We start from the raw sequence: 12,209 nt of genomic DNA, 5'->3' as shown, positions 1-12,209 counted from the left end.
ACGCTGCTCGAGATGAACAAATCGGTGACAGGAACATTTCAATGGAAAGACTTAATGACGGAATCAATCTTTCCCTGAATGGTGACTATGGGAGATAATGACATGCAGGACTGGAGTGAACATCTCCTGATTTTAATACTCTGTTCCAAACCATTTCCCATAGCTCCTCTTCAGTTTAATGAAGCCTTGTAGGAGAAGGGGAGGGAAGTAAGGAGGGAAAGTGTGGATAATCTCCAGCAAAGCTCTTGGAAGAGGCTCAGCGGGGTGAGTTTAAGCTTCCAACGTGGATAACTATCCATGGCCTCCAGCTTTCTGTCTAGTCCATGGCTGGTTCTGCCTGGTCTCTAAACCCTCTACTGCTACTCTGGTTCACTGTTTTCATGTATCTGCTTCTTCATATTGCTGTACTGTGTAATCTTTCCCTTTAGTGAATGCATTATACAGCAATGCATCCCCAAGACCAATCCTGAGTGTAAATGTTCATTGTGCAGGGTACTACAACACTGTGCCTTGAAACAGACTGCCCTCTGCTGGTTGACAACAAAACCTCACCAAACTCATCGCAATGGAGTAGACGCAAGTTCAGACAACCTCAAAGACAACAGGGATGATTTTGTCATTTTTGTTTTATTGGTTTTAAAAGATGCATACATGGCCAGTACATACGGAATCAGAATAATTTGACAGTTTAACTGTTTTAATATAATGAACAACTACGTCTCGTGTGTCGGGAAATAAATACATAAATAATGACAATGTTAAGCCTTAATGACAAACGCCATACAGCAATAAATAGTCAACTTTATTCAGATCTCACTATATAGGTAAAGCCTGAGGGTAGGTAGGCACTATGCACTTATATTACACATTTCTATACATTTGACAAATCTATTTCTCAACGCCCTTGGTTATATCAAATACAGTAGGTGGTTAATGTGGGATCACAAGGGGCAAATACAGTTACGTAAGTAGCTAAAACAAAATTACAATTTGCATGCATTGAAATATGAAGTGAATAAAGTTTTCAGTTTTTTTTTCTTTTTTCTATACATTTAAACAAGCACTCAACGAGATGAAAACGTATCTTTCTATCAGATCAGAATCATGCACCAAAACACCTGGGACCCGTGTGAATGTGTCTCTCGTTTACCCCTGCATCATGTTCACCTCAGACGCAGAGTCATGTCCTGACAGACAGATGGTGTACTCTTATCCAAGCAAACGTGATGGAGGTTCCTCAATGAGGACATCTCAGGTATACTGACAAGACATTGACTCTGGGTACTTTGCCCAGTCTATATCTATCCATAGGGTTTGTTTAGAAGACGCTGTTTATGGACATGTCAGGTATAGCTTTCAAAGAAAGCCTCTGCTAAATTAATGAATAAAATGTAAAGACATACCCAAGCAGAAAACATATTATACTGGAAGTGTCCTTACAAAGTAAAAATACAAAGATACTTACATAGATTAAATGTGTCCATAAGTATGTAAATATAGTATATTTTACATATGTGTATATCAGTACATTTTAAGTACACTTCCAATTAAAGAGAAAATCAAAAAAAAAAAAAATTCAAATAACAAACACATTAAGTTCTCAATTAATGCATTTTCATTAGATTTAAGCATTCTCTTTTTCTCCTTGGGCATGTACATTGAGGACCAGAGACTGTACCAAAAAGATCACAGGCGTAGCTAGCGCTGGTTGAACAGCCCACTACGGAACAAACACAGTCTGTGCAGAGAAGTCCTCTCCTCTCTCCTCAACAAAAATGGATCCTGGCAAAAACACACACCAATATCTAGAAGTACTCACTAGAGCTCCTGAAAGGGGCTTGTTATCTGTGAGACAGAGACAGGAGGGAGGCTTGGTCTCTGGCTACGATGAGATAAGAGTGAATTATAGGACAGGAGCCGCAACTGGGAAGAAGAGGAATCAAAGAGACGAGCCTTTTGTTTGATGTTACCTCAGGAGGACTTCAAAGCTGCTCTCTGCGTACTGCTCTAAAGAAGACCTTAGGACACATCTTTGATGGAGAATGGAGCCAAAACAGAGCGGAGATCAGGATCTCTTACATGGCCAGCCTACGTTTACAGATCTTAGCATGGGCTCACCTGCCTGCTCGATAAGGGTTAGAAATACATTTTTTTTTTCCCTGAGAGGTGTTCGGCTCTGTGGAACTCTCTCAGCCATGCGGCTAATTAGACCCCCCTGTGTGATCTTCAAGCCCAGACACCAATCGCGAAGGTTAGTTGAAAATAAAGTAATCACTTTTCCTACGTTTTATTCCGTGAATGAGAAGAACCTGTTGCCCGGCGTGACCCTGTGTCACAGCTGCGTCCTCTCCCCATTCAACACCTCGTCTGAGACTCCCCCTATCCAGCCGCACTCCTCCTCCCCCCGGCCCTGCTCATCCCCGCCCCCCTCCCCGGGCTGCAGCTGGGAGATGAAGTGGTTGAGCATCCTCTGGGCCGACTGCAGGCTGACCAGGTTGGTCCCGTCCTCCGCCTCCCTGGCCTCCAGCCCTCCCGCTCCCCCCAGGCCCCGCTCTCCCCTGGTCCTCCAGTTGTGGATGATCTCGTCGTCGTCAAAGTCCTCCATGGCTCCTTCCTCGGGGTGGTGGAGGTCCAGCATGGCCTCCGTGCCCCTCAGCAGTCCCTGCTCCCCCGGGCGGTGATGTGGGGCTCGGCCCGTGGAGATCTCCTCCAGGCTGGCCGACAGCACGCGGACAGGGGAGCCTAGTCGTCGGATGGTGGAGACCCTGTACCCTCCCTCACATTTCAGACTGGCGGGCGGGCTGTTGAAGCCGGCGGTGCCCCCCTCTGTCCCTGGGCCTGGGACGCTCTCTGGGTGCATGGTGAACTGGAGGTGTGGTATCTTCAGGGAGGTCGGAGGGTTTTGTTTGACCACATCCTCACTCCCAGACTCGCTGTCGGTGTCGCCTTCCCCCTGACCCGCCCAGTGGCCCTGCGCCTGCTTCCAGGGTAAAAATGCGGTGTTCCCATGGAAACCAACGCCTGACCCCCGCACCCCGCACCGAGGAGCCTCTTCCCCCATTTCCGACCAATCTGACTCCTCCTCCTCTGGAACAGGTCCCAGGTATTGGTCCTCGCCCATCGCCATGACCTTTCCATAGTTACGGCCGTCCATGAACTGAGGTGGAGGAGGGGCCACAGGGATGACAAATTGATTGATGGAATCGGACTGGAAATGCTTTTCAAGGGCTTCCTGCAGGGCTGGCGTTACCTAAGGGGGGGTAAATCCATTCATTACAGTTAACATTTTATTCGTTTAGCTCACGCCTTTATCCAAAGCGACATACAAATAGTGCACATACAGAGTGGGATCCTTCAAGCATCAGACTGTAGTTATAACAGTATTTTGGTGGTTAGAATCAAGGAACAGTCTGTATTTACCAGGCACAGTGCAAAGCAACACAGTGCATTCACTCATCATTTGACCAGAATAGGTCAAACCACAACAGATTGTCAACAGTGTGACCACCCTGACTCCATCTGAAATCAAATTAATTTTGATTTTCAATAAGCCATTCAACAGATCAAACAGATCAACAGTCGACAAAAACAAGCAGGCCAGTAACACAGGTTCCATCACTTCAACTCGTTTTGCTGTTAACTAACATCTACTGAGTGCGTCTTTGTACTTTGCCGCTCCACGCGTTCTGGGTTGTCTCTTGTTTCAGCTAGCAGTGTTGGTCAGGAGGAGGGGAGGGCGTTCTCACGTGTATGTTCTCCATGCTGTGGATGGTGATCCTGGCTTTGGACAGCTGATCCGTCAGGGCCGAGATCCGCTGGTTCAGACGCTCACGTTCCCCATCCATGTTCTGAGCCTGCAGAACACACGGAGGGGAACATTCACAGGGAGAACCGGTTCCTAAGATAGAGTCGGTTTCACATAAGAAACCATGTTCCACAGAGGGAAACTTCACAGAAATAATAGGGTTCCACAGAAAGAACTGATTTACATGGTGGAAAAGCTGGAGATATGAATAAAGAGAATTCTTCACTGCTGGCTCACCACTGAATGCAGTTTACGCTCCAGGAGATTGTTGGTCTGTTGGGTGGAGGAATAGTTATCCTGTAGTCTGTGGATTCAGACAGACAGGCAATGTGTTAGGGACAACAAAGTTCATCTGAAGTAATACTGTGGTATTTTATGACAGCACTGGTTTGCTGCATTCATTCTTGTCTTATGTGTTTTATCTACGCTGTTACATCTATACACTTTGATAATAATAGTAAAAAAGATTCATTTAGTCCACGTTGTATATGTCAGATGGCTAAGCAGATGGCTGAGCGGTGGGGGAGTCGGTAATCAGAAGGTTGCCGGATCGATTCCCCGCCTTGCCAAATGACGTGTCCTTGGGCAAGGTACTTCGCCCTACTTGCCTCGGGGGGAATGTCCCTGTACTTACTGTAAGTCGCTCTGGATAAGAGCGTCTGCTAAATGACTAAATGTAAATGTATATTTAAAGCAACAGTGATTAACCTGTGACCTCTTGATCTACAGTCAAATGCTCTAACCACTAAGCTATTCCCTCCACTGAGCTCTGACCTTTTGAATTTATCCAGCAGGCTTCCTAGCTCCACGTGGGTCCTCTGCAGTTCTGACTCCAGGAGCTCGTGACTGCTCTTGAACTCCTCTCCCATGCACTCCATCCTCATGGCCGTCTGCAGAAGACTGTGGTGCAACTCCTGATTTTGCTCCTGAAGCATCCTGAGAGGATGGAGGGACGAGAAAATTACTACTGTGAGTCGCTGCTGTGTACTCCAGTGAACCCCTGAGGCGATGAATGTTAAATCATTTGTTCTTACTTTATTTAATTGGCCAGACCCAGACAAATAAAGATTAATGATTTAAAACAAACTTACATTATTCCTTTTATCTCAGAGGCTTTATCCTGTGTCTGAAAAACAAGTCATAAAAATAAATTAACAAACTGAGATTGATTCTAGAACTAATTCAAACACAAAGTAAATTAAATATGGATAACCAATAAAAAAATTATTGTCACACGCCAGGATTGCGTAAGTACATGCCTGCTTGTGCAATGTCAAAATCAATAATAGGTTGTCAATATTTAAAGAAAGAACACAAATGTATATTGAGTTTGATGCCAGCTCTACCTTATGTAATGATGAAGCAGAGCCTCTGCAGCTGGCCTGCTGCTCGTCCTGACTGGAGGAGCTGGATGAGCCTGGCTTTGTGATGAGTGCTTCCAGTTGGTGGTGATCGTCATGGTGATGGTGGTGAGTTGGACTGTGGTGATCGTCATGGTGATGGTGGTGTGTTGGACTGTGGTGATCGTCATGGGGAAGGTGGTGAGTTGGACTGTGGTGATCGTCATGGTGATGGTGGTGTGTTGGACTGTGGTGATCGTCATGGTGACGGTGGTGAGTTGGACTGTGGTGATCGTCATGGTGATGGTGGTGAGTTGGACTGTGGTGATCGTCATGGGGAAGGTGGTGAGTTGGACTGTGGTGATCGTCACGGTGATGGTGGTGAGTTGGACTGTGGTGATCGTCATGGGGAAGGTGGTGGTGATCGTCATGTTGGTGGGAGTGGTGTTGCGTTGCAAGTGAGGCATGAGTTGGGTTGTGAGGAGATTCAGGTTGATGGGAGTGGTGGTTCTCGGAGTTGGTGGGGGAGTAAGCGTGATGATGGGCTTCTGTGTGAGAGGAATGGTGGGATTCTGTATGGTGATGGTGGGAATCAGGATGGGAGGAATGGTGTGTCGGATTGTTTTCATCTCCAAGGTGATGAGTTGAACTGTGGTGGTCACCATGGTGATGGGTTGGGTTGTGGTGGTCTCCATGGGGATGGTGATAAGTTGAACTGTGGTGGTGTCCATGGTGATGGTGAGGAGTCGGACTGTGGTGGTCTTCATGGTGATTGTGATGATCTGGGCTTTGGTGGTCTCCATGGTGGTGGTCAGTAGTTGGGTTGTGGTCTCCATGGTGATGAGTTGGACTGTGGTTGCCCCGATGGTGATGGTGAGAGGATGGGCTATGGTGGTCTCGAGAGTGATGGTGATGAGCTGGATTGTGGTGGTCTCCGTGGTGATGGTGATGAGTTGGGATGTGATGGTCTCCATGGTGAGGAGTTGGGCTGAGCTGGTCTCCAAGGTGATGAGTTGAACTGTGGTGATCTCCATGGCGATGCTGAGGAGTTGGACTGTGGTGTTCTTCATGGTGATGCTGATGAGTTGGGCTGTGGGGGTCTCCATGGTGATGGTCAGGAGTTGGGCTATGGTGGTCTCCAAGGTGATGAGTTGAATTGGGGTGGTCTCCATGGGGTTGATGAGGAAGTGGGCTGTGGTGGTCTCCATGGTGATGCTGATGAGTTGGGCTGTTCTGATCTCCATGGTGATGGTCAGGAGTTGTGCTGTGGTGGTCTCCATGGAGATTAGTTGAACTGTGGTGGCTTCCATGGTGATGGTGATGAATTGAACTGTGGTGGTCGCCATGATGATGGTGATGAGTTGGGCTGTGGTGGTCTCCATGGTGATGGTGACGAGATGGACTGTGGTGGTCTCCATGGTGATGGTGATGGGTTGGGCTGTGGTGGTCTGCATGGTGATGGTGACGAGATGGACTGTGGTGGTCTCCATGGTGATGATGATGAGTTGGGCTGTGGTGGTCTCCATGGTGATGATGATGAGTTGGGCTGTGGTGGTCTCCGTGGTGATGGTGATGATGGTGAGACGGGGAACGGGAACGCTGAGGTGTTGCAGATGGAGAATGATGCCTCAGGGTGGAGCTACTTACTGAACTGGTGCTGCCATCAGAGTGGCTACTAGGACTGCGGTGCTTCACTGGAACAGTGTCTCCTCCAGACTGATGGTGGTGGTGGTGGTGTTGATGCTTCCCACGGTGGCTGTGAGAGTGCCTGCTGGAATAGGAATGCTTGCTGACCAGGGAATGCTTGCTGGTGGTTGACTGGTTGCTGGATGTGAGTGAGTCTCCACTGGCAGGACGGCTTCTCTGCTGTCTGGTCTTGTCCACCACTGTGTGTTCCACCCTGGTGGACCTCAGGGAGGCCTGGCCTGGGCTGCTGGGACGGTTGGGCTGGGTGACCCCCAGATAGCTCAGCCTGGAGGGACTCAGCACCTGCCGAGTTATCTCATTCAGAAAGGCGGAGAACTGCAGTTTCTCTTTCACCAGTTTCTTCTTGGCTTCTTCCTTCCTCCTCCCCAGTTCCTCCTCCTCTACAGGGCTGTCCCCTGCCTCTTTGTCATGGTGTCGGGAGAGGGCCTCCATAGACTTGGCCTTGCGGACTTTTCCCGCCCCGGAGGAACCTTTGGTTTTCACCTTCTCTTTCTTCAAGGTGCTGTGAGAACGAGGCTGACGGGAAGATGTGTCTTTCTTGTTTTTCTCCTTCACCGAATGGTTGAACAGATCTTCAGCATCTATCAAAGGCCTGGTGTCATCTTCCTCTTCCTCTTCATCACAGACCCTCTGTCTGGAGATGTCGATGCAGGACTGCGAGTGCTGCGGTTGTCGGGGCTTCCTGTCCTCCAGACACTCACTGTCAATACTGGACTGAGAAGACCAGGAGGAGGAGGAGGACCCAGAGGAGGAAGAGGAGGACGAGGAGGAAGAGGAGGATGTGGATGAAGAGGACGAAGAGGATGAAGAGGATGACGCAGAAGAACTAGAGGAGGAGCTAGAAGAGGTGGCCGTCACCTCAGGGTGGGAACGGACATCTGGAGTATGGTCGTCATGGCGATGATGATGGTGATGATCAGGGGGAGATTGGTGAGACTTGTCACTGTGGTGCTGATGGTGGGGGTGATTGGGATGCCTGGGGTGATGGGGATGAACACTGCTGTCCTTTGTTTTAGATTGGAGGCTGTGGCGAGAAGAGAATGATGTCAAATATTCAGTTCTCTGCATTAATAAAGTCAGAATCATACAGAATTACCCTGCTTCAGCTCTGTTATTAATTAATAAATACTGTTTCATATACGGGTATGTAAGACAATCAATAAATTATTTGCCTTTTTTAAGTTAAGGTTTTTGAAAAATCATATTAGAAAAATGGTCTGTAATGAATAAGATCCAGAATAAAAACATCTAGTATCACCAGTAATACTTCAACTCTTCACAAAACTCACCTGTTACTATCCTGGTCATCTGATGAATGTGTGTCCTGATGGTGCTGGAGGCTGGGCCGGTGGTGGTGATGATGACCGTGGTTAGAGTGGTGGTGGTGAGGTTCATGTTTGTGGTGGTTTGGTTTTTGACTAACCCTTTTGCTGTTCTCCTTCTCTTGGTGGTTGTGGGGCTTGCTGACCTTCTGACCTTTAGCTCTGTGTTTAGGCAGCACGGGTGTTGAGAATTTCTCCATCATCAGCTGCTTTCTCAGGCAACCAACGTTCACTGCTTCGGTGTGGGATTCCTACTGGATAATAAACCACCAGGTTGAGATTGCTAGAAACTCCTTGCTTTCCAAATTCTGCGTGGGAATCTTAAAATATTATCTTTGCCTTCCAGTAAAATGGGCTGCCCTGTATGAAAAGATACTTGCATAAGAACAAAAACATTCAATATTGCAATGACCTGTGCCAAACAGTGTAAACAGTAAGGCAAAAATAATACGGTTAATAATAACTGTAACAATAATACAAATAAAATAAACATAAGGATATATCATGAATCTGTTGTCTCGTATAAATATATAAAAGCATCATCAAGTCACAAACAATTAAGTATATGAGTTACAAGCATGAATCTTTTGTTATTAAAAAAAGCAGAAGCAAGCAGACTGGCCATGCAAGATTAGGACTTACATTCTCAGAGGGACCACAGGAAAGACACTGACTGTGATGACCATTGAAGTTTTGTACTGGGAATCCACCCTCCCCTTCCCTCCACCCACTCAGACTGTTTTCCAATTGCACCAGGGTGAGCGCGTGTGAAGTCACCTTCGCAAGTCGATAAGTCCTCGGCACTCATCCCATACCCTGGAGCGCATGTTATCTATTTTAGAAGCCATGTGAGAAGGTATTCGCTAAACAAAGCAGCTCTTTTTAATTACTGTTGTTGAGCTACAAAAAAAAAAAAGAAAAGCTTTTTCAGTTTGTACATTTAACTAAAAAGTACATGGAAAAAGTGTCACTCCCTGAAGATGAGTTTTCATTTGGGATTAAATCCAAGTACAACGTTTGTGTAAAGTTTCAAGATGTTCTCCAAACAGCCATGTTAATAAGTTTATAAGCCTTTGGTGCTAAGCAGAATGTTATTCCCAACCTGCTTATTGACGTACCCGTCCCTATTGTGTCACTGCGTGGGTAGATATAACTCAGTCAAGATGGACTCATCCAGAATTGTATTGAACTCCAATAATATGACACGAGCAACCACATATCAACTGCCTGTCCCTGAACCATTCCTAAAAACAGGATCATTATATCAGACAATACTGCAAACTGTGGATTCAATATAAAGTTTACACAGAAAATACAAAATCTTCAACTGTTTGAATCGGTAAGACATTGACCTGGAGTTTACAGACATTAAACTGTTTCATTGGTCATTAACCTTGCCCCGGAGCAGCTTTCCCCAAATCAATGGTGTGTGAGGCAGCAACACCCTCCACCCACAATCGATGCCATCCTGACATGGTCCTGTCCCTACAGCAAAGGGCACAGAAGGTTAAAGCAGAGGAGCAGAGGGAACACTGATGATGTAACTCTGAAAACACGTAAGGACCACCCATCAGTCGCACACGAGTGTGAACACACAGTCAACACCCCCCATATTGTTACTTCAACCACCAGGGAATCGTTAGAAGTGAAAAGCACAGTTAAATTGGAAGGGGTTGAAATATACAATGGGGCTGGGTTTGATATTCAAACATTTTTTTTATTGATCAGAATTCACCAACTCAGAGAACAAACAATTTCTCATTAGGGTTCTGACTTGACTATTCTAAAAAAAGATTCAATAGTGAAATGTATATTAGCTAATACAAGACAAAGCCACAAAGAGAAAACTATTTCAACAACAACTATAGTCAGGTCATAATTGGTGTTTAACAGGAGTTTAACACAAATATTTATAGACTTATCTTAAAACAAGGATAACAGACCAGTAAATATGCCAAGATAACTGACATCAACTTATCAAATGAAAATATCAAATTGCGGAACAATAATACAGCATAGATCAACATGAGGTTTCAAAACACTATACAAGTTATTTTAGCAAACTGACAAGTAAAATACCCTCTGATGTGAGACTCCTTTTCATGTTCCCTTACTGTTTTTGCAGAGATCAATATTGTGCCAGACGTACAGATATGGTAGATTCTTAAATGCTACACTAATTCACCACTGTTCTCCTCTTCCGGCACTTCAATGATAAAACAGAACGCGTCTGCAAGTCATTTCTTTCTCCAGTCTTGGCAATTCATCTGTCAGGTGACCAACAAGTCTTTATGTGAACTCAGGAGTTCACTCTACCACTAACTCGAATCCCTCCGCCTCTTCAAACTCCGCGTTCATCTGTGCTGCGAGACTGTCAACCTCTGTAAGCTGATGAGAAGGAAGATGAACAGGTAAATACAGTACATGGGCTCAGGTACACTTACGTATACACAGAAAATAAGACTATACACAGAGGACCTTTAGCAACAGACGACAGAAAAAGGCATCTTCGTGCTTTCATTTACCTTGAGCTGAGGAACTCGCTTCCTCCGTTTTTTCTCCTTTACCAAGGCCACTCCTGGGATGTTTACGTCTGGTTCTAGGGAGGCCAACGCACTGTCATCTCCTTCCAGCAGCGTGGAGGAACTAGAAGCCTGTAGAAGGCTACAGAGCGACCGGGAAACTTCAGCGCCCACTTTGGAACGTTCCACCTTCCGTATCACCTCTGGGGTCTGAAGCTTCTCAAAGCCAAATAGAGACCTTCGCTCTCCGGGGGATGAGGATGAGTTCTCAAATGACTGGTCGCTTTGACTGAGGCGGCTGTAAGATCGACGCACCTTCTTTGACCATACCAAGTCCTGTGGCTCTGCTGGAGCCTGGGGACAAGGTGTAGACGGGGCCAGGACAGGTGAGAGGACGGTCGTCTTCGGTGGCAGAGCATCCGCGGGTCCAGGTGTAGACTTTTTTGGCTTCTTTTGCCGACTTCCGCCTGATTGTTTGTGTTCATTTTCTTTGTTTTCCTCCGGAACAACCTGAAAGACGATGATTTGGCGTGGGTTAATGACATGTCGCCGTTCTTGTGCATTTGGTTCTGACGGTGGGAAATTTTTGTTTTGAATACGAGTAGCCATTGAAGCATGTTATGTCACACTTACATTCGTTTTTCGAGGTGCAATCTTCCTTACAATTATGGACCGTTTCGCAACACCTAGAGGAGCCTGTGGACGTTTAACAAAAGTACTGTTAAAAAAACAATAACAGTATGTGTGATTGAGACTTGAGAGCTAGATTATTTTGTCGAGATGGTCATCGTGGTGGGAACGGTTAGCGAAAAGAATAATCTTTCCGTTGCAAGGGTCTACCAGGTTTGCTAGCTGTGGATATTGCTAGCTACAGTACGTACACCAAATAGAAACTTACAGATTTGGCGAGGTTTTCACCCGGGGGAGATAACCGCGCTGATCGTCTTCGGGGCGGACAATTAGTATCTAGACAACAGAAATATAATAGTTTTAATATGACACAAATCGCCGGCTAGGTTTGCACGACATGTTTTGCTAGGTTGGTCCTTGGCGCAGTGACTGAACAAATGGAAGCTAGCTAGCTAGGTATTTCAATAATGAACTAGCTAGACTAGCTACAAAGTTACTACAAATACTGACCATCCGTAGCGGATAGGGGTGTTTTGTTACTCATCTTGGTCGTTTCTCCTAATCACACATACAAAGCACATATATAATCCAGGTAACAAGTTGTTATAAGAGATTTTGCTGTAATAACTTGCACCCAGGTTTCAAAAATGCCCGCCTTCGTGCCTCTCTGTGTACCTTCAGCGTTTCCGGTAGGGTTGCCAGTTTCCATAAGTCTGCCTTTATTGGTTTACTTATTGAATACGTTGACAAAAAAAAAAACCTCTGCTGGTACCTATTCATATGTCACGTTTCTTATAATACATTCCCAACATGGACGTTACAGAGCATATTAGTGCACGCCACATACTTATGAATTGACCGGATTTAATCGGAGGGTTATTTT

The 12,209-nt window shown here is 46.0% G+C and overlaps 2 protein-coding genes across 2 annotated transcripts; both read right to left on the bottom strand.

Annotated features, from left to right (window-relative positions):
* Positions 1 to 2,332: 2,332 nt before the first annotated feature.
* LOC146287897 (uncharacterized) lies at positions 2,333 to 8,374 on the bottom strand. Its single transcript, XM_084698729.1, has 8 exons — positions 8,276 to 8,374; positions 5,152 to 7,803; positions 4,897 to 4,931; positions 4,580 to 4,741; positions 4,043 to 4,109; positions 3,747 to 3,854; positions 3,020 to 3,250; positions 2,333 to 2,980 (listed from the first exon to the last, which is right to left on the bottom strand). Exons 1-8 carry the CDS (start codon positions 8,372 to 8,374, stop codon positions 2,333 to 2,335), a joined length of 4,002 nt encoding a protein of 1,333 aa, XP_084554855.1.
* A 1,503-nt stretch (positions 8,375 to 9,877) lies between these two features.
* Positions 9,878 to 12,172, bottom strand: cdca5 (cell division cycle associated 5). The gene is made up of 5 exons (XM_084698884.1): positions 11,837 to 12,172; positions 11,595 to 11,662; positions 11,330 to 11,392; positions 10,700 to 11,206; positions 9,878 to 10,562 (listed from the first exon to the last, which is right to left on the bottom strand). The coding sequence occupies exons 1-5, from the start codon at positions 11,868 to 11,870 to the stop codon at positions 10,482 to 10,484; spliced, it is 753 nt and encodes a 250-aa protein (XP_084555010.1). The 5' UTR covers positions 11,871 to 12,172; the 3' UTR covers positions 9,878 to 10,481.
* Positions 12,173 to 12,209: the final 37 nt, after the last annotated feature.

This window comes from Hypomesus nipponensis, chromosome 5 (assembly GCF_054491055.1).
Source record: "Hypomesus nipponensis isolate SF chromosome 5, ASM5449105v1, whole genome shotgun sequence".
Lineage (NCBI taxonomy): Eukaryota > Metazoa > Chordata > Actinopteri > Osmeriformes > Osmeridae > Hypomesus > Hypomesus nipponensis.
The sequence above is the reverse complement of the archived record's forward strand: the minus strand, read 5'-3'. Positions and strand labels throughout refer to the sequence as shown.